The sequence below is a fragment of the Podarcis gaigeae genome (assembly GCF_964106915.1).
Source record: "Podarcis gaigeae genome assembly, chromosome: 12".
NCBI lineage: Eukaryota > Metazoa > Chordata > Lepidosauria > Squamata > Lacertidae > Podarcis > Podarcis gaigeae.
Genome location: NC_139688.1, coordinates 4,510,267 through 4,530,931, shown reverse-complemented (window position 1 = coordinate 4,530,931; position 20,665 = coordinate 4,510,267). Strand labels below are relative to the sequence as shown.

At 46.7% G+C, this 20,665-nt stretch overlaps 2 protein-coding genes across 2 annotated transcripts in view; one reads left to right on the top strand and one right to left on the bottom strand.

The window, feature by feature from the left end:
• LOC310827790 (cytochrome P450 2C25-like) overlaps positions 1-20,665 on the top strand; it is a 244,651-nt gene that overhangs the window by 86,484 nt on the left and 137,502 nt on the right. The window lies entirely within an intron of this gene.
• LOC310827719 (uncharacterized protein) lies at positions 6,732-16,510 on the bottom strand. The gene is made up of 4 exons (XM_083704092.1): positions 16,289-16,510; positions 12,566-12,692; positions 10,837-10,950; positions 6,732-8,868 (listed from the first exon to the last, which is right to left on the bottom strand). The coding sequence occupies exons 1-4, from the start codon at positions 16,322-16,324 to the stop codon at positions 6,941-6,943; spliced, it is 2,205 nt and encodes a 734-aa protein (XP_083560218.1). The 5' UTR covers positions 16,325-16,510; the 3' UTR covers positions 6,732-6,940.

The window sequence follows — 20,665 nt, the reverse complement described above, 5'->3', positions numbered from 1 at the left end:
GGTACCTATTTATCTACTTGCACTATGACGTGCTTTCGAACTGCTAGGTTGGCAGAGCTGGGACCGAGCAAGGGGAGCTCACCCCGTCATGGGGATTCAAACCACAGACCTTCTGATGGCGATCCCTAGGCTCTGTGGTTTAACCCACAACGCCACCCGCGTCCCACACAGTTAATGAATCACAATTATATCCCACTTTTATTGCAAGGAGCTCAAGGTGGTGGTCACCCATTGAGTTTCACGGCCGAGGAGGGGATTTCAACCCTGGTCTCCCACTTTCAAGGCTGGCACTAACCACTGTGCCATACTGCTTCTATGGACCACAATTCCTATCTGCCAGAATGGTGGAAAACACAGGGCGGGGGGGAATAGCACGGCTAATCCAGCCTTCAGCAAGAGGGTGCTTTTCATAACATGACTCTTGGCAGCCCCAGCTGTATGATGCTGGCTCTGACAGGGACTGTGACCCACAATATCAGGAGGACAAGGGAAGAAGTCTGGCAAAGGCTGCCCTAATCTAGCGGTAGGCCTAAGGCTGAAAGCTTTCCCTCCAAAAATGAGTAAGAGCTACCATTGTGGGCGCCACAGTTTAAGGAGGATACTGAGAAGCTGGAAGGTGTGCAGAGGAGAGCGGCTGAAATGGTAAGAGTCCACACCTTATGAAGAACAGTTGAAGGAGTTGGGGGTGTTTAGCTTGGTTAAATAAGGCCGGGAGGTGCTATCATAAAAAAGGTAAAGGTACCCCTGCCCGTACGGGCCAGTCTTGACAGACTCTGGGGTTGGTGCGCCCATCTCACTCAAGAGGCTGGGGGCCAGCGCTGTCCGGAGACACTTCCGGGTCACGGTGGCCAGCGTGACAAAGCTGCATCTGGTGAGCCAGCGCAGCACACGGAAACGCCGTTTACCTTCCCGCCAGTAAGCGGTCCCTATTTATCTACTTGCACCCGGGGGTGCTTTCGAACTCCTAGGTTGGCAGGCGCTGGGACCGAGCAGTGGGAGCGCACCCCGCCGCGGGGATTCGAACCGCCGACCATTCGATCGGCAAGCCCTAGGCGCTGAGGCTTTTACCCACAGCGCCACCCGTGTCCCATAATAGGCAGCTTCAAATATCTCAAGGTGTTGTCCCATGAAAGACGGAGGGAGCTGGTTTTTTCTTGCTCCGGAGGGCAGGACTCGAACCCGTGGCTTCGAGTTACAGGAGATTCTGACTAAACCTCAGGAAGATGGCAGTAAGATCTGTTCTGGACATGAGGCAGACTCCCTCAGAAGGTGAAACGGATTCTCGTTCCTTATTTATTTATTATTTGCTTTTCTGTCATACCTCGTCAACGCATACTATGTGACAGAAAACTAATCAGAAAAAGATGGCATGGATATAAAACCTAAACATGATAGTAATAATGGATTCCCTTGGAGATTTTTAAGCAGAGGTTGGGTGGCCACCTGTCATGGATGCTTTAGCTGAGATTCCTGCATTGCAGGGGGTTGGAATAGATGGCCCCTGGAGGTCCCATCCAACTCTGTTTCTTTAGTGTCACGAGGGACGTGAACAGCTGAGCTTTCCATCATGAACCTCCCCCCCTGCGCGCCTGGAAATTTCCAAGGGAGCGAGCAGACAGACAGATGTTCTCCTGATTGGCTTACAAAACCTTTAGCCCAGGCATTGGCAAACTCGGCCCTCCAGATGTTTTGGGACTACAACTCCCATCATAGCTGTTTACGTTCCACCTGATGCTAACATCAGAGTGGGACTTTCTAAGCTATATGATGTCATCTCTAAAGGTAAAGGGACACCTGACCATTAGGTCCAGTCGTGGCCAACTTGGGTTGCGGCGCTCATCTCGCTTTACTGGCCGAGGGAGCCGGCGTACAGCTTCCGGGTCATGTGGCCAGCAGGACTAAGCCGCTTCTGGCGAACCAGAGCAGCGCATGGTAACGCCTTTTACCTTCCCACTGGAGTGGTACCTATTTATCTACTTGCACTTTGATGTGCTTTTGAACTGCTAGGTTGGCAGGAGCAGGGACCGAGCAACGGGAGCTCACCCCGTCGCGGGGATTCGAACCGCCGACCTTCTGATCAGCAAGTCCTAGGCTCTGTGGTTTTGGGTTTTTTTAAAAAAATAATATTTATTAAAGTTTTAAAACTTGCAAAAAGAAAAAGTAAAAACCATATTAAACAAGAACAAAGCAGCACATCACAATAAGGAAAAAAGGGGAGGGAAGAACAGAAAAATAGAAACAATTAAAAAAACACATCAAACCTTCCCTTAACCTATCTTTCATTTGCTTGTTTCCTTGACCTCACACCTCCTTGTTTTGTAATCTAGTTCGGTTAGCTATTTCAGCAAATCCTTTCCATCTTTCCCAGTTTTTGTCCTGTAATTTATCTTGATATAATATAACTTTACTTTCCCTCCTTTCACCAATTAACAGTCTATTTTTACTTAATCCTTTATAACATTACTACTAAAACCACATAACTTCATTCCAACATCCTTCTAACATTCATTAATTTTACAATGTTTCTGTAAATAATCTTTAAATTTCTTCCAATCTTCCTCCACTGACTCTTCTCCCTGGTCTCGGATTCTGCCAGTCATTTCTGCCAGTCCCATATAGTCCATCACCTTCATCTGCCATTCTTCCCGGGTGGGTAGATCTTGTGTCTTCCATTACTTTGCAATAAGTATTCTTGCTTCTGTTGTAGCGTACATAAAGAAAGTTCTATCCTTCTTTGACACCAATTGGCCGACCATGCCCAGGAGAAAGGCCTCTGGTTTCTTCAGAAAGGTATATTTAAATACCTTTTTCATTTCATTATAGATCATCTCCCAGAAAGTCTTAATCCTTGGGCATGACCACCAAAGGTGAAAGAATGTACCTTCAGTCTCTTTACATTTCCAACATTTATTATCGGGCAAATGATAAATTTTTGCAAGCTTGACTGGTGTCATGTACCACCTGTATATCATTTTCATTATATTCTCTCTTAAGGCATTACATCCCGTAAACTTCATACCTGTGGTCCATAACTGTTCCCAGTCAGCCATCATAATGTTATGTCCAACATCTTGTGCCCATTTAATCATAGCTGATTTCACCGTTTCATCCTGAGTGTTCCATTTCAACAGCAAGTTATACATTCTTGACAAGTTCTTAATTTTGGGATCTAACAGTTTTGTTTCCAATTTTGATATTTCCACCTGGAAGCCAATTTTTTTGTCCAAATTATATGCTTCCATTATTTGGTAATAATGAAGCCAATCTCGCACTCTATTTTTTAGTTTTTCAAAACTCTGAAGTTTTAATTTTGTTCCAAAATTTCCCAATATTTCGGCCATTTGGCCTCCATATTGAGCTTTTTCTGAGCCTTCGCTTCCATTGGTGACAACCACCTTGGGGTTTTATTTTCAAGCGAGTCCTTATATCTTATCTAGACATTGAACAGTGCTTTTCTGACAATACGGTTTTTAAATACTTTATGTGCTTTGACCTTATCATACCACAAATATGCATGCCAACCAAATACATTGTTAAAACTTTCTAAATCCAACACATCAGTGTTTTCAAGAAGCAGCCATTCTCTCAGCCAGCAAAAAGTGGCTGATTCATAATAAAGTTTAAGGTCTGGCAGGGCAAATCCACCTCTTTCTTTAGCATCAGTTAATATCTTAAATTTTATTTGAGGCTTCTTGCCCTGCCAGACAAATCTGGAAATATATCTCTGCCACTTCTTGAAACAGTCCATTTTATCCAAAATTTGCAATGTTTGAAACAAAAACAGCATCCTTGGCAATACATTCATTTTTATCACAGCAATTCGGCCTAGCAATGATAGCTTCAGATTTGACCATATTTCTAAATCCTTTTTCACTTCCATCCAACATTTTTCATAGTGATCCTTAAATAAATTCACATTCTTGGCAGTCATATTAACCCCTAGGTATTTCACTTTCTTAACCACTGTTAATCCTGTCTCCTTCTGAAACCTCTCTCTCTCAGTCACTGTTAGATTTTTCTCTAGAACCTTAGTTTTCGTCTTGTTCAACTTAAAACCCGCTACCTGACCAAATTCTTGAATCAGTTGCAGTACTCTTTTAGTACTAGATTCTGGCTCCTGTAATGTCAATACCAAATCATCGGCAAATGCTTTCAATTTGTACTGTTTAGCTCCGACTTGTATACCTTTAACCAATTGGTCCTTTCTAATCATATTTAGCAAAACCTCCAGGACCGATATAAAAAGCAATGGAGAGATTGGGCAACCTAGGCTCTGTGGTTTAGACCACCCGCGTCCCTATGACATCTCTAGGCAGCAGCAAATCCACCCAGAGGATCCTTGTGGCAGGGGATTTCAATCAGGCCTGCCTGAAGAATGTTTTTCCTAAGTTTGAACAGTATGAATTTCCCCACTAGAGGGAAGAATATTTTGGATCGTGTGTTTTGCCCTGAAGCGGACAAACAGGGCAATTTCCCTCCCCCACTTAGGTTCATCTGACCATTCACTTTTTTATGTCCAAAGTATATCCCCCTTAGGTATGCAGGGGATAACCCACAGCGCCACCCATGTCCTATAATCAGCCATACCAACAGGCTAAAAAACAGTTTCTATCTGTGGGCTGTTAGGCTGCTGAGCGGAAAATAATATAGCACAACTGACCTCCGGGGTTGGTGTGTTGTGCGACAAGCACACAGAGTGCAATGAGATTGAGTGTTTGTGCGGGGGAGGCTTGGTTAGTTTCATTGTACACAGGTTGTACATTGACAATAAAGCTATTATTATCCCTAGCTAGCAGGACCAGTGGTCAGGGATGATGGGAACTGTAGTCTCAAAACATCCAGAGGGCTGAGTTTGCCTATGCCTGCTTTAGCCAACCCCAGCTGCTTTGGACTACAACTCCCATGAGCACTCAGCCAAAATGTGAAATGGACACCAGTGATGGGAACTGTAGTGAAACTCAGTATATCTAGGATGGTGAATATTAACAGCATCACCACGCCTGATGCTCTGCAGAGTGAAATCCGCATCGGATGGTTAAAATCCTGCATCATCTGGCTTCTTTCCAGTTCCGAAGGCTGAAGGCAAATTTAAAGAGAATCCCAACCTGCCTTTTATTTTTATTTTATTTATTAAACTTACATACCACCCTTTTATCAAAAGATCCCAGGGCGGGGTGGGGGACACACATTAAAAACACATTACAGAACGTCAATAATAAAAGCATAATAAAAACATACTGACAAATAACAAAACAGTTAATAAGTCCTCTGCTTTAAACGGTGAACGATGAAATTAGGCACGTGCCACTGCTGCCCCATTCCAGGCAAATTCTGCTAATTAGAAAAATTAATTTGAGACAACTTGGGTGCACTGGTGAATGTTGATTTTCACACACCAGGCAAATTCTGCTAATTAGAAAAATTAATTTGAGACAACTTGGGTGCACTGGTGAATGTTGATATTCACACACACACCCAAAAGAACACACCATCTAGAGTATATCTGTGTTCACATATTTGACTGAAGAACATTCAAAATCTCAAAGGACCCCAAGTTACGTATTCCACAGAATTGATCACCTGAGATAATTTGGCCGTGACTTAAGCCAATTAATAAATCAGCCACTAGTGGAAATCTTACTTTAAAGCAGATGCAGATTTATAGTTCTGCTTCTCTATCTAGGTCACTAGGGCAATATATACTATTATTATTATTATTATTAGCAGCAGTAGTATTATTATTTATATACCACCCTATAACCAGAGGTCTATGTGGGGTGGAGGGTGACCTGAGAGACTCGTACGCAGCGAGAAAAAGAGGACACCAAACTAAGGTCACATCTGCATCTGACGTGTAAAGACCACTTAACGCACATGGATAACCGTAGCTCCGCAGAGGATCAGCTACAGTTCCCAGGGATTTTGTAGGAGAAGCAACGTCCTCTAAATGCATGGCATGGATTCGAGTTTTGCTCACCCCTCTTCCGACTCGCTGCATGCTCTGAGGGGCTGTTTTCCCAGCAGCCTCTAGGGGCGCTGCTTCCCTGTGCTGAGGAACAGCATGCTCAGAGGCACCCTGCGCAATGAAAGAGGATTCTGGGAGCTGCTCTTAAGTTCCTAGGCTTGAGGGAACCACCCATTCTTCTGCCCACCCATGACAAGTAGCCGGCCAGCAGGCACTTCCCTTCCTCCAGAGCCAACATGGTTCTCTCTAGATATAACTGAAGGAGCGTCTCCACCCCCATCGTTCTGCCCAGACACTGAGGTCCAGCTCTGAGGGCCTTCTGGCGGTTCCCTCTGTGCAAGAAGCAAAGCTACAGGGAACCAGGCAGAGGGCCTTCTCGGTGGTGGCACCCGCCCTGTGGAATGCCCTCCCACCAGATGTCAAAAAGATAAACAACTACCTGACATTCAGAAGACATCTGAAGGCAGCTCTGTTTAGGGAAGTTTTTAATGTGTGACATTTTAATGTACCGTATTTTTTGCTCTATAAGATTCACTTTTTCCCTCCTAAAAAGTAAAGGGAAATGTGTGTGCGTCTTATGGAGCGAATGCAGGCTGCGCAGCTATCCGAGAAGCCAGAAGATCAAGAGGGATCACTGCTTTCACTGTGCAGCAATCCTTCTTGCTGTTCTGGCTTGAGATTCAGATTTTTTTTTTCTTGTTTTCCTCCTCCAAAAACTAGGTGCGTCTTGTGGTCTGGTGCGTCTTATAGAGCAAAGAATGCGGTATTTTTAATCTTTGTTGGAAGCCGCCCAGAGTGGCTAGGGAAACCCAGGCAGATGGGCAGGGTACAAATCATCATCATCATCATCATCATCATCATCATCATCTAGCTATCATTTGGGCTCCCAACTCCCATCAGCCCCAGTTGGGGATGAGGACAGGAGGTGAAATCTGGGAAAGCCAGGAGGACGCCGTGGCCCTGTTCCAGAGCCGGTCACACACTCTCTTTGGTGTGTATTTTCCAGTGCAGGCTGAGGTAATTTCTGCTGATGAAGCCTTTCCCGCATTCGGCACACTGGAAGGGGAAGTCGCCCGTGTGTTCCTTGCGGTGCGACAGCAGGCGAGCCAGATAGGTGAAGGCTTTCCCGCAGTCCCTGCACCTGAAGGGCTTCGGGAGGGTGATCCGGGGAGATTTCAGCTTCCATTTCTGCCGAGGGCTCTTCCCACCCTCCGCCGGGGCCTCCTGGCCGGTCGGAAAGCCATCGTTGGGCTGCCCTGTCCCCTCTGCATTCTGCGGCTGCGGCCCTTGAGGAATGTACACCTTTTCTATCGTGTGGGAAAGGAGACCGGAGCCCCTCGCCGCCGCGAGCAGCTGGCCCCTTCTGACATGGCTGCGGCGATGCGCGATGGCCGAACTCTGGAAAGCCAACACCTTCCCGCAAAGGAGGCACATGTACCTCAGCCCCGCGTGGAACGCTTGATGCTTGGAAAAGTGAAGCTTCGACAAGCTCTTCCCGCACCAGCAAAGCAGCTTGGCCTCGCCTGGCACGGCGCCTCCTGCTGCACACCGGTGTTCCTGCAAACTGCTCTTCAACCCGAAGCTTTCCCCGCAGCGGTGGCATATAAAACTCTTCCCTTCGGCGTGGCCTTGCTGGTGAGCGGCCATCTGCCACTTGTACACCAGCTTCTTCCCGCACTCCTGGCATTTGTACAGCTTCTTGGCCGCACAAGCCGTGGCAGGGCTGCCGGAGCTGCCGCCACCATCCGTGTGGGCCACACTCTGGCGGCGCTGCAACGCAGCCTTGTGCCTCCTCTTGTGCCTGCGGAGGCTGCCCTTGGAGGCGAAGTGTTTGCTGCACTCCGGGCAAGCGTGCTGAGCGGAGGGGGCTTGCGAGGGAGGGCGAGGGAGCCCCGTGTCGCCGCGGCTGCCCTCGGAAGCCGGCCGGCCGACCCCATGCTTGTCGCTAGCTTCCTGGTGTTCCCCCGGCAGAGCGACTGGGGAGGAGGCATTTAACGGAGGCTTCTGCAACCACTGCGCACTGCAGTACCTGTAATGTACCTCGAGGTTCTCTTCCCGCTTGAATAGCAGCCCACATCCGGTGCAGGGATACTGCGCCTCGCTTCTGACATCTTTGTCCTGGTGCAGTCGCTCGGGGTCCTGCTCCTGTGAGGCGGCCTGGCTGCCCCGCACGCCACGTCCGAGCAGTGATGCGAAATGCAGCCGGAAGGTGAGCTTGCAGAGACATTTCCGCCTGCGCCGATCGTGCCTCTTCAGCGCTTCCTCCAAGTGGCCCTCCTCGTGTGTGGCGAGGTCGATCCGGTGCATGAACGAGGCCTCGCACTGGAAGCACGGCCGGGGCCTCGCCTCCTCGTGGCTTTTCTGGTGCCGGAGGACGTCGAGGAAGCCACGAAATCGTTCCCCGCAGTCTGCGCACTGGTGCAAGTTTTCGGGCGCTTGTTGCGCGCTCAGGCGGTTCTTCCCGGGAGAGGCCTTCTCCCCGTCCGCCCCGGCAGGAAGGTGTGTTCTGTGGTGTATCCTCAGAGACAAAGGGCTCGTGAAGCACAGCCCGCAGACAGAGCAAGCAACGGACATCTTCCTCGCGGCGATCTCCTGATGCATTCGAAGCAGCCCTTCCAGCCGGAACCTCTTGCCACACTCCCTGCATTTATACTGTTTTGGTGGAACGGCTGGCCTCCGGGAGCAGGCCGGGCTTGCAGGACTTTGCCCATGTCCAATGGGCAAAAGAGGCTCAGCCTTTGCAGGGTTCCTTTGTGGTCCGGCCGACAAATACGTCTGCTTGGGGGTGCCCCCCATATCACCGCGTTGGGTCACTACGTCCTTAGACTTGTCACGTAGCGTCTCACAAGATCCTGCCTGCCCTGTGCGTTCCTCACAACATACCTTCGAGGGCCCGTCGTTTGCTGGAGGGGAAGAGAAAACGTGGAATTATTTCTCTGTGGACAGCGGAACAGGTGAAAGGGTCGCATCCGTCCGTATTCAGAGCGGAGCCATTGCCATTAGTAGGCACAACTAATTTAGGTTCATCAATTCCTTTTTCAAAGAAAGCTTCCATTTGCAATTTTTCACTGTAGAGTCGGAAAGGACCTCAAGAGTTATCAAGTCGCGCCCCTTGCAATAGAATAGAATTTTATTATTTCGGTCACAGACCGGTTCCAGCCCACATACAATATCAAGGAAGTCATAAAACACAATAGGGGATACATTTGAATTCGTAATTAGTAGGTATAATGGGGACAATACAGACATAGCAACAGTTAAAAAATATATAAATTAAAACGTAGTCACTAACATATAACCTAAAATTTTCATTTAAAACCTTAAGCATTATAGCACCGCTTGTTCCCTAAGTTTTATGGCAAACGCACAGAATTTGGCTACCCTTAACGTGATCTCAAGATCCTTGTCCTCTACCAGGGATTTTAGACACTGAAGTTCGGATTCATTTGGAGATTTTTGCATAGCAGGGGTAATAAATACCGAGTGTATATCCCCGTAGAAACAGCAGCGTAACAAGACATGAGAGACAGTTTCTACCTCCATCAAGTTGCAGGGGCAGACTCGTTCTGCGAATGGTCTACCCTCAAATCTGCCCAGCACGTTGAACCTAGCGAGGGTAAATAACCATCTGTATTTGTAATTTTGACAAATAATTTGCTGGGGTAAATCCCCTCCCGTTATCTTTCATTGCTGGGTGTTTATTCATCTCACTCACGTGGCATTGCAGTTCCACATCCCAAATTCATTGGCAGATTATTGCTCTAGCTTTCTCATAACCTACAGCTATCAGGGCCAGTGGGGAAAACCCCAAGCCTCTTAGATTTTCATGCAGTGTAGCTTTCCATTAGGCATGCAGGTGGCGCTGTGGGTTAAACCACAGATCCTAGGGCTTGCCGATCAGAAGGTCGGCGGCTCGAATCCCCGCAACGGGGTGAGCTCCTGTTGCTCGGTCCCTGCTCCTGCTCCTGCCCACCTAGCAGTTCGAAATCACACCAGTGCACGTAGATAAATAGGTACCACTGTGGTGTCCAAACGTTCTTCAAAGAGGGCCAGATTTGATGAAGTGAAGGGCCGTGAGGGCCGACCAAAGGGCCAACCAAAGTTGTTGACCTTTTTTTAGGGTTGAAGTTGTTTTTTTAGGATTTTTACCCCAGGAAATATACTACCAGAGGCGGGCCAGATTTAGATTTGGCCTGAATTTTGGACATGCCTGCTTTAAATGTATAATGCAGATGGGAGCTTTTACCTTCCCCTTGAATGAGTTTACAGAAAGTTCAAATGATGAAAAAAGCATTGTGATTATCTGCTATGACTGAAAGGGATGCAGGTGGCGTTCTGTGGTCTAAACCACTGAGCCTCTTGGGCTTGCCGATCGGAAGGTTTGCGGTTCGAATCCCCGCAACGGGGTGAGCTCCCGTTGCTCGGTCCCTGCTCCTGCCCACCTAGCAGTTCGAAATCACACCAGTGCACGTAGATAAATAGGTACCACTGCAGTGGGAAGGTAAATGGCGTTTCCGTGGGCTGCTCTGGTTCGCCAGAAGCGGCTTAGTCATGCTGGCCACATGACCCGGAAGCTGTATGCCGGATCCCTCAGCCAATAAAGCAAGATGAACGCCGCGACCCCAGAGTCAGCCACGACTGGATCTAATGGTCAGGGGTCCCTTTACCTTTACCTAGCTTTCCATTTGGATTGGTAAGAATCCAGTCGGGTTACACCCCTTGCAATGTATTAACATAAATTAACGGCTGGCCATTGTTCTTTTAGCAGTTATAATCGTCAACTGAGTCCTCCACCTTTCGGAGCTTTTGCGTAGATTTGGGGTCTCGGCACCCTGACCTTCCTACTCATTCCACTTTTAATTTCCACTCACTTGCAGAAACATTTGCATCAGGGTCTCTGACTCTAGATTCCTGGGTTCCTTCGATGTCCAGACGTTCACACTGCTCAAGCCAGGCCACAACTTCTGCTTTGGTGACCGGCCGCCCTGCTCGCAGAGGGAAATGAGGGAGACAGAAAACACAGTGTTGGAAACAATATTTCAACAAAGAGGACTTGTTCTCTGCATGCTTGCGATTCTCCCCTTCCTTCATCAGCTCCTCTTTTAGAAAAAGCGAATTCAGGCGCTCCATTTCATCTACTGCTGCTAACTGCTCCCTAAAAAACCCACTCTGATTCACTGGCAACGATTTTGAGATTTTCCAGCCTGAAAAGAGACTAATGAATTTTGGGTGCAGATGAGCAGTAGGTTTCTTTTTTTTAATAATAATTTTTATTAATTTTAACATATAAATTATAATACATACCACAAAACTTCACCACTTATACAATCTTTTTTTTGGACTTCCATCAGCACCTCTGATGATCCACCGTTTTAACTACTTCTTATGCATTTCTTAAATTCATATTGCCTTTAATTATCTTAACTAACCATCCTCCCCTTTATCCATTTTTGCAATAGTTCCAATAATTCACCTCACAAAACTTCTTGCAAACCTACAAACGTAGTCTGATCATCACAATTACTTTTCAAATAGTCTGTAAATTTACACCATTCTGTGAATTTCTGGTCCTGCAGATTTCGAATCCTGATGAGCAGTAGGTTTCTGGCAGTCAGCCAAAATGAATTCGTAGGAATGGCTTCCCTAGTTACAAGTAACTAAGGAATAATAATAATACAGTGGTACCTCGGTTTATGAACTTAATCCATTCCGGAAGTCCATTCTTAAACCAAAACCGTTCTTAAACTGAGGCACACTTTCCCTAATGAGGCCTCTCACCGCCAGTGCCCTACCAATGTTCAGATTCCGTTCTTAGGTAAAGTTCTCAAACCAAGACACTATTTCCGGTTTTGCGGAGTTTGTAAACCGAATCGTTCGTAAATAGGATTGTTCTTAAACCAAGGTACCACTGTAGTAGTAGTAGTTGTGTTGTTGTTTATTTTTACCCTGCCCATCCGGTTGGGTTTCTCCAGCCACTCTGGGCAGCTCCCAACAGATAAAAAACAGAATAAAACATAAAGTATTTAAAACTTCCCTAAACAGGGCTGCCTTCAGATGTCTTCTAAAAGTCAGATAGTTGTTTGTTTCCTTGACATCTGATGGGAGGACGTTCCACAGAGCGGGTGCCACCACCGAGAAGGCCCTCTGCCTGGTTCCCTGCAACCTCACTTCTTGCAGTGAGGGAACCGCCAGAAGGCCCTCGGAGCTGGACCTCAGTGCCCGGGCAGAACGATGGGGGTGGAGACGCTCCTTCAGGTCTACTGGGCCAAGGCCATGTGGGGCTTGAAAGGTCAGCACCAACACTTTGAATTGTGCTCGGAAACGTACTGGGAGCCAATGTAGATCTTTCAGGAATACTGTTATATGGTCTCGGTGGTCGCTCCCAGTCCCCAGTCTCGCCTCCGCATTCTGAATTAGTTGCAGTTTCCAGGTCACCTTCAAAGGTAGCTCCACGTAGAGCGCATGGCAGTAGTCCAAGCGGGAGATAACCAGAGCATGAACCACATCTTGAGAACAAGATGGATCTGCGTTTTCTCATTCATAGAAAGTCAAGTTGCGATATTTGCGGAGGCCTTTTTTCAGCCGCGGGATTCTCCTTACCTGCAACGAGCAAAGCTTCATAGTTATCTGTCAACACTTCCCAGTACAGCTCCTTCTGCCACTTGGCTAGGGACTTCCACTCGCTCCTGGAGAAATAAAGAATGACGTCCTCGAACCTCACTGTTGCCTGAAATGAGAAACATTTCCATTTTGGAGCCACATGGTAAGAAAGGAGGTTCCAACTAAACACGAGGAACAACTGTCTGGTGGCAAGAGCTGTTTGACAGTGGAAAGTGGATATCACGGGTTCTTTCGTTGCAATTCCTGCATTGCATGGGGTTGGACTAGTGGTTTACAACCTGCACTAGAACAGGTTTGACCATAGCTGTCAACTTACAGATTTGAAATTAAGGGACTAGCAGCCTCGAAAATAAGGGATCAGCAGCCAAAATAAGGGATTTTCCAGGCACAGGTATGTTCGAGTTCTGAGCCGCTCCGAGCCAAAGGCAGAAAGTCCAGCCAGCAGCCAAACGAAGCCTCAAACGGTGGTTCCCACAGCGCAGCAACCCGGCAAAGGGGATGCAGCAAGGAAAACCACCGTCACCTCTCCGCTGGGAAGCGCTGAGCAAAGGCGAGTCCCCAGGCAACGCGGCCGATTTGATCAGCACAAGGCATGCAAGCTCCACCCCCCCCAGTCGTTCTTAGACTCCTTATTGGGTGAGCAACGCAGCCAAGCAACAGAGTTGGAGCCTCCCTCCTCCCTGGTCGGCAGGGAGGGAGGGAGGGGAGCTGCTTCCTTTGAAACCCGGGAAATTTAAGGGACATCATCAGTAAGGGACAGCAGCAGGACACAGCGCTGGGATAAGGGAGTTTCCCACCAAATCAGGGACGGTTGACAGCTATGGGCTTGACTACTGTAATTCGCTCTACATGGGGCTAGCCTTTGAAACTGTCTCACAAACTCCAGCGTGTGCAGAATGCTGCAGTGAGGCTCTTCACAGGGTCCCTACCATGGGAGCATATTCACCCAGTGCTTTACCAGTTGCACTGGCTCCCAGTGGAGTCTAGGGTCAGGTTCAAGGTGCTGGTCTTGACCTTTAAAGCCCTTTGTGGCTTAGGGCCCCCGTATTTACGGGACCGCCTCTCCTGGTCTGCCCTGCAGAGGACCTTAAGATCCATGAACAACCATAGTTTAGAGGTCCCGGGCCCTAATGAAGTCAAGACTATCTTCCACCAGGGCCAGGGTCTTTTCAGTGATGGCTCCGACCTGGTGGAATGCTCTGTCCCATGAGACTAGGGCCCTTCGGGGTTTAACCTTCTTCCATCGGGCCTGTAAGACAGAGCTATTCCACCAGATGTTGTTGAACTACAACTCCCATCACCCCTAGCTAGCAAGGCCAGAGCTCAGGGAAGATGGGAGTTGTAGTCCAACAACATCTGGGGACCCACAGGCTGAGAACCGCTAGGATACGATCAGTACTTTTTTTCTTAAAAATGTTTAGGGGTACTCTCATTTTGACTCAAGAAAATCACCATTCTATAGTTCAAATCGGGGGAAATAAATACAGTTAATGGACAAAAGGCCGCCATCTGGGGTAGCAACGGAATTGATGATTCACCGTGTTAGAGAAGAAACTAAAACAATAATAAAAAAGGAATCATTTTTTAAAATTAGTTTTACATAAAAGTTATACACCATAAATACAACATTTTCACACATTAAAAAAGAAAATGGTTCTTTCAAACCTTGAGACCTCCTTCCTTCCCTCTATGGGTTCCAATTCTAAATTTTATTCCTGCATCTTTTACTGTAATCTACCTGTGATATAATCATAGTATCCAAAATCCATGTTACATTAGAAGTGTCATTGTATTCCTGCCAATGATTTCATTTAAAAAAAAATTATTAGATTTTCCACAATTATAACAAAAACCACAAAGCAGAATGACACACAAAAACAGAAAAATACATCAATGAACGAAAAAAGAAAAAAGGAACAATAAACAGATAAACAATAACAACAAACTTAATTCTTTACAAATGCAACCTTTTAAACCTCTTGGTTGACTTCTTCTAGTCCCTCCCTTCTGAATTTCCTTGTAGTTGAAAGTAACAGCTTTCCAATATCATTATTAAACTTAAACAGCCTGCCAATGATTTCAACTGTGTACAGTGATCTCTCAAATATGTTACAAAGTTATTCCAGTCTTTTAAAAATACTTGGGTCTTCCTGGTTTCTGATCTTTCCTGCCAGTCTTGCCACTTCTGCATATTCCGTTAAAAAATGTTTTTTTGGTTTCTTCTCCCGTTAAGATTCACAAAATGTTTAGGGGTATGCGTACTCCTGCATGCCCCCAGGAAAAAAAGCGCTGAATATGATAGTGCTTTGATATGCCAAGTTTAGAAGGTGCTCGGGTGTTTTGCATGCATGGCTCCACATTTAAGTCTTGGCTTCGTTAGGAGGTCCTCAAATGTTATCTAAACTCAACACACTAGATTCACCGCACCCCAAACCACCACCCACATAGAAACATATCAGTCACCAGAAAAACCGCTTACTAAATCTACCTAGGGGAGAGAAGAGTCCATTTGCTAGCCAGAAAGGCATACATGCAGATTTACCAATTATTCATTTCTGAGCTTCATTTAATTTTTTAATTATTATTATTTATAGTAGATGCGGGTGGCACTGTGGGTTAAACCACAGAGCCTAGGACTTGCCGATCAGAAGGTCGGCGGTTCGAATCCCCGCGACGGGGTGAGCTCCCGTTGCTCGGTCCCTGCTCCTGCCCACCTAGCAGTTCAAAAGCACGTCAAAGTGCAAGTAGATAAATAGGTACCACTCCGGCGGGAAGGTAAACGGCGTTTCCGTGCGCTGCTCTGGTTCGCCAGAAGCTGCTTAGTCCTGCTGGCCACATGACCCGGAAGCTGTACGCCGGCTCCCTCAGCCAATAAAGCGAGATGAGCGTCACAACCCCAGAGTCGGCCACGACTGGACCTAATGGTCAGGGGTCCCTTTACCTTTAAAGTAGACACAGTACTGGAAGTTTCAAATTACAGCACAGCACAGCAGATCTGAAGGCCCTGCTGGCTGCAGCTGATAGGAGCTCCAAGTGCAAAATATTTGGAAATACAGTATATTTGCAGATGAGCAAAGGCAGCGCTGGATTGCCCAACAGGCAGACCAGACATGCGTTGAGGCACCAGCATGCGGGGGGCACCCCCCAAAAAAGTATTTTATTTTAAAGAATTTTGCGTTTGATATTCTTGTAGTCGTCGTGGAGGGAAATCCGAACTAGGCTCTGACTTCCTTGCACTCCTAAACCCTTCCCCATTCTGCCGTCCTCATTTTATTTACTAAACCGGGGGGTGGAGCGCGCGTCCTAGATTGCAATAAGGCGAGATAACCAGAGACCGCAGCAACTTTTGTAATGATCATTAAAATTATTTTTAGTATTGTTTTGAATTACATATCGGGCGGGGGGGGCGGGGGGTTCGCCACAATCTTTCCAGGGCTCGGTTGCCTCCAAAGGTCTTTAAAAAGTTGGCTAAGGAGGCTGGTTTAAAGTCCCCCCAGGTCTCCAAAAAACTGCGCGCGCGCGGGCAGCCCATCTCCTTGCCAGGGCATCCGGGTCGGCCTAAGCCTTGAAAAGTGGATCTCTTTCACCCAGCACTGCCTGAAACTGCCCCCTCCCCGATCCAGGGATCCACCCCAAGTTTTGCAGAGCAGGCTTTCCAGCAGCAGCCCCCCCCCCCACCAACTGCACCGGTTGCGCTCCTACCTGCGAAGCGCAGCTTGTTGCTTCCCGGGCAGGCATGGCGACCCTCTCCGCCGCCTCTGGGCGCTTCTCCTCGCAGCACCTCCGGTCTGGGCTGCCGGGGCGGAGCTCCAGGGCTTTTCAGAGGCGTGGAGAAGGCGAGAGATTCTTCTTTCCCCGACTTATTTCTGGCTGAGCCTTGCCACGCGCGGAGAAGGCGCTTTGCGCTCGGATTAAGGACCTGGGAAGCTCCGGTTCAAAACCCCTGACTGCCCTTGTTGCGCGCAGTCCCCTGCGCCGCGCCTACTCGCCGGGTCGTTGTGCAGAGGGGGGGAACGAGCGGGGGATGCAAACGCGCGCACCTGCAACCAGTGGATTCAATAAAAGAGATTCCGGCTAGAGACCAGGACGAACTTTCTGCTGTTCGAAAGTGGGGTTTTATTTTTTTAATAAAATGTTTATTGAGATTTTTGCATTACAAAATAGAAAAATAAAAAATAAAAAAATACAAAATAAAAATTGTTAAAAACAACCAGTCTTCTCATCATATTATTTTTCATTTACTTGTTTCTCACCTCCCTTTTTTGTATTCCAATTCAATATATTAGCTCAGCAGTTTCTTTCCCTCATTATTTAATCTTAAATTATTGCAACCTTGAATTTTTACTTATAAAAAACCATTTTTTCATATTCTTTTAGACCATTACAGCTAGAAACCACTTAATTTCAATCCAACATCATTCTAAGATTCATTAATTTTACAATGTCTCTGTAGATAGTCTTTAAATTTCTTCCAGTCTTCTTCCACCGACTCTTCTCCCTGATCTCGGATCCTGCCAGTCATTTCTGCCAATTCCATGTAATCCATCACCTTCATCTGCCATTCTTCCAGAGTGGGTAAATCTTGTGTCTTCCAATATTTTGCAATAAGTATTCTTGCTGCTGTTGTGGCGTACATAAAGAAAGTTCTATCCTTCTTTAACACCGATTGGTCAACTATGCCCAGGAGAAAGGCTTCTGGTTTCTTCAACGAAAGTGGGGTTTTAAACAGAGGTTGGATAGTGTGAGAAATAATATATTGTTGCCTCTTCGCCGTTTATAAAATGTTTTATACAAACATTTGGTTGAGCACATACTTCAGCCTATATATGTACTTTGGCAGTTGTTTATCTTCCTGCTCTCCTAAACAAGGGCCCCCCTGATTTATAGCAGTAGCAGGAGACAAGTTTCTCAAAGTTGTAAAAGTGAATTATAGGCTGGGAGCAAATGTTACACTGACCCTACATATTACAGAACACAATCAAGCTGCAAAAACACTAATTAAGAGTTGGTAAATAGTAAGATTTATTGTTTAACAGAAAATAATACCATGTGCCTCCCATCAGACTCTAGCCATATTTTCCTAAGGTTTAAGGTATACTGAGAGAGTTAAAGGGCAATAAATTTTGGGAAGAGCTAATGGGAAAAGCAGTTGGCTGGGAAAGGGGGGTGTAAACTGAAGAGGCTTCTTTTGAAACTGTTTTTACTGAGTTCCTTTTTTACTATGCAAAGGCCTTTTCTTCTAAAAAGCTATCTATGTTATGTATGAGATTTGTTGGCTTAATGTAATTATGCAAAGGATTTAGAAAGTAAGAAATGTTAGATTCCTATGTTAGATTCTCATTTCATTGATAGTGTTTGAGAATGTGAACCCAAGATCTCTGTTTAGATAGAATTTAATACTATGAGCCATTTGTTTTAGCCATTTGTTTTGGAATGCAGGGGCAACAGGGCAAAAGGTGGTCTGGTAATTAAGGTGCCTTGTCGAGGCAAATGTAAGATATATGGCTACTTGTCTGCCATTTATGGATAGAAGGAAATATAGCTCTTTGTCTCCCATAAAAGGTAATAGGGAATGGGTGTATCTTTTATGATTGGTTCTAGCAAACAGCCAATAGGAATTTCAACCAGGCTGATTGGACAGAGGCAGCCAAAGGAGGAGCAAGGGGGCTGGACTGAGGAAATATAAGTGCTGACCATCAGGGCTGGAGGGCAAGCAGAGCTTTGGTAACCATATACCACTGTGCCTATCATTTGTTTGTCTGACAAATAAATTATTATTTTAATTTCTCTATTGCTGCGTTGAATATTTTGTTCCAGCTAAGCGTTAACCACAAGCAGGTTCCTACAAATACAGTAGTTCATAAACACTTTAGTCTTATAAAAACGGTAAAGGACCCCTGGACGGTTAAGTCCAGTCAAAGGTGGCTATGGGGTTGTGGCGCTCATCTCGCTTTCAGGCTGAGGGAGCCGGCGTTTTTAATAATGTAATAATAATAATAATTTATTATTTATACCCCACCCATCTGGCTGAGTTTCCCCAGCCACTCAGGGCAGCTCCCAATTGAGTGTTAAAAACAATACAGCATTAAATATAAAAAACTTCCCTAAACAAGGCTGCGTTCAGATGTCTTTTAAAGACAAGATAGCTGCTTATTTCCTTCACAGACAGCTTTCTGGGTCCTGTGGCCAGCAGGACTAAACTGCTTCTGGTGCAATGGGACACCGTGACGGAAACCAGAGTGCACGGAAATGCCATTTACCTTCCTGCCAGAGTGGTACCTATTTATCTAATTGCACTGGCGTGCTTTTGAACTGCTAGGTAGGCAGAAGTAGGGACCAAGCAACAGGAGCTCACCCCGTCGCGGGGATTCGAACCACCAACCTTCTAATCGGCAAGCCCAAGAGGCTCCGTGGTTTAGACCACAGCGCCACCCGCATCCCTTTCAGTCATAGCAGATAAGCACAATGCTTTTTTCATCATTTGAACTTTCTGTAAACTCATTCAAGGGCAAGGTAAAAGCTTCCATCTGCAATTAAAGCAAGCATGTCCAAAGTTCATTTCGGGGGCAAATCTTTATTTCCTGGGGTAAAATCCTTAAAAAAAGCTCAACTTCAATCCTAAAAAAGGTCAACAACTTTGGTCGGCCCTCGTGGCCCTCACCTTCATCAAATCTGGCCCTCTTTGAAGAACATACGGACACCACTGATTTAAAGCATTCTTACGCCACATTTTCCCCCTCCCCAAAAAATCATAGGAAGTGTAGTTTCTTAAGGGTGCTGAGGGTTATTTTTTTTTTGGGGGGGTAGTCAGGACTATTCAGTGGTCTGGCACCACTATTAAAGTGGCCCGAAAGCACTTCAGATTTATTCTGCAGATGAGGCCTGACCCTTCTGTATCTTTACCCAGATGATCAGAACTGGAATTTAACCTAAAAGTGCATCACGCCCCCCCCCCCAAAGGAACCTGCTGCCCTAGAGGGAACCTTGAGGATCTCCGTTTCATTGGAAAGCAAGCCGCTGGTCCCCTTAGTGGCTGAGGCCAGACTGAAAACACGGGGAGGGGGGCACTGTTCCAAAGGCTCAGAAACCAGAGGACCGGGCTGTTTTTCCAGGATCCGTCAAAGGGAATTCTTCAGCTGTCATCTTGGGGGTGGCGTGGGTGGTGGGTGCGAGGCAGCGAAAAGGTTTGGGGTTTTCTGCACCATCTCAACATCTGCCTGCTCTCCTTTCGCAGTGTTATTAGTTGCCTCCTCCGCACACACCCGATATTCAATATTTACTCCTGATGTTTTATTTTGCCACAGTGGTGGTGTAGATTTCGGGATGATGACATTGCAGGAGATGGGTCTACTCCCAACCCACCGAACCTTTTTCTGCTGCATCCGTTCTCTGCCTGCCCATCAGCCCCTGCAAGCTTCCACCGTCAAATAAGTTGACATTCTTGTTATTAAATATACCAAGAAAAAAGCACACCAAATACTCTGGCCAATATAAGTTTCAGTAGTGGGAGTGGTCCCTACTCGCAAATCAATAGTGACAGGGCCCCATTTCGATGTATTCACCTTCATCAGCTAATTTTTAAGGGGTCGTGTAAGTTAGAAGAATTCGTATAAATTGTTGTTGTTTAGTCGTTTAGTCGTGTCCGACTCTTCGTGACCCCCTGGACCAGAGCACGCCAGGCCCTCCTGTCTTCCACTGCCTCCCGCAGTTTGGTCAAACTCATGCTGGTAGCTTCGAGAACACTGTCCCACCATCTCGTCCTCTGTCGTCCCCTTCTCCTTGCGCCCTCCATCTTTCCCAACATTAGGGTCTCTTCCAGGTAGTCTTCTCTTCTCATGAGGTGGCCAAAGTCTTGGAGCCTCAGCTTCACGATCTGTCCTTCCAGTGAGCACTCAGGGCTGATTTCCTTCAGAATGGAGAGGTTGGATCTTCTTGCAGTCCATGGGACTCTCAAGCACCAGAATTCAAAAGCATCCATTCTTTGGCGATCAGCCTTCTTTATGGTCCAGCTCTCACTTCTGTACATCATTACTGGGAAAACCAGAGCTTGAACTATACGGACCTTTGTTGGCAAGGTGA

Excerpts from the sequence above, each read along its gene's own strand:
- LOC310827719 (XM_083704092.1), bottom strand. The coding sequence starts at position 16,324 with ATGCCTGCCCGGGAAGCAACAAGCTGCGCTTCGCAG. Across the intron at positions 12,693-16,288 it reads CAACAAGCTGCGCTTCGCAG|GCAACAGTGAGGTTCGAGGA; the intron begins GTAGGAGCGCAA and ends TTCTCATTTCAG. Across the intron at positions 8,869-10,836 it reads TGATGCAAATGTTTCTGCAA|CAAACGACGGGCCCTCGAAG; the intron begins GTGAGTGGAAAT and ends CTTCCCCTCCAG.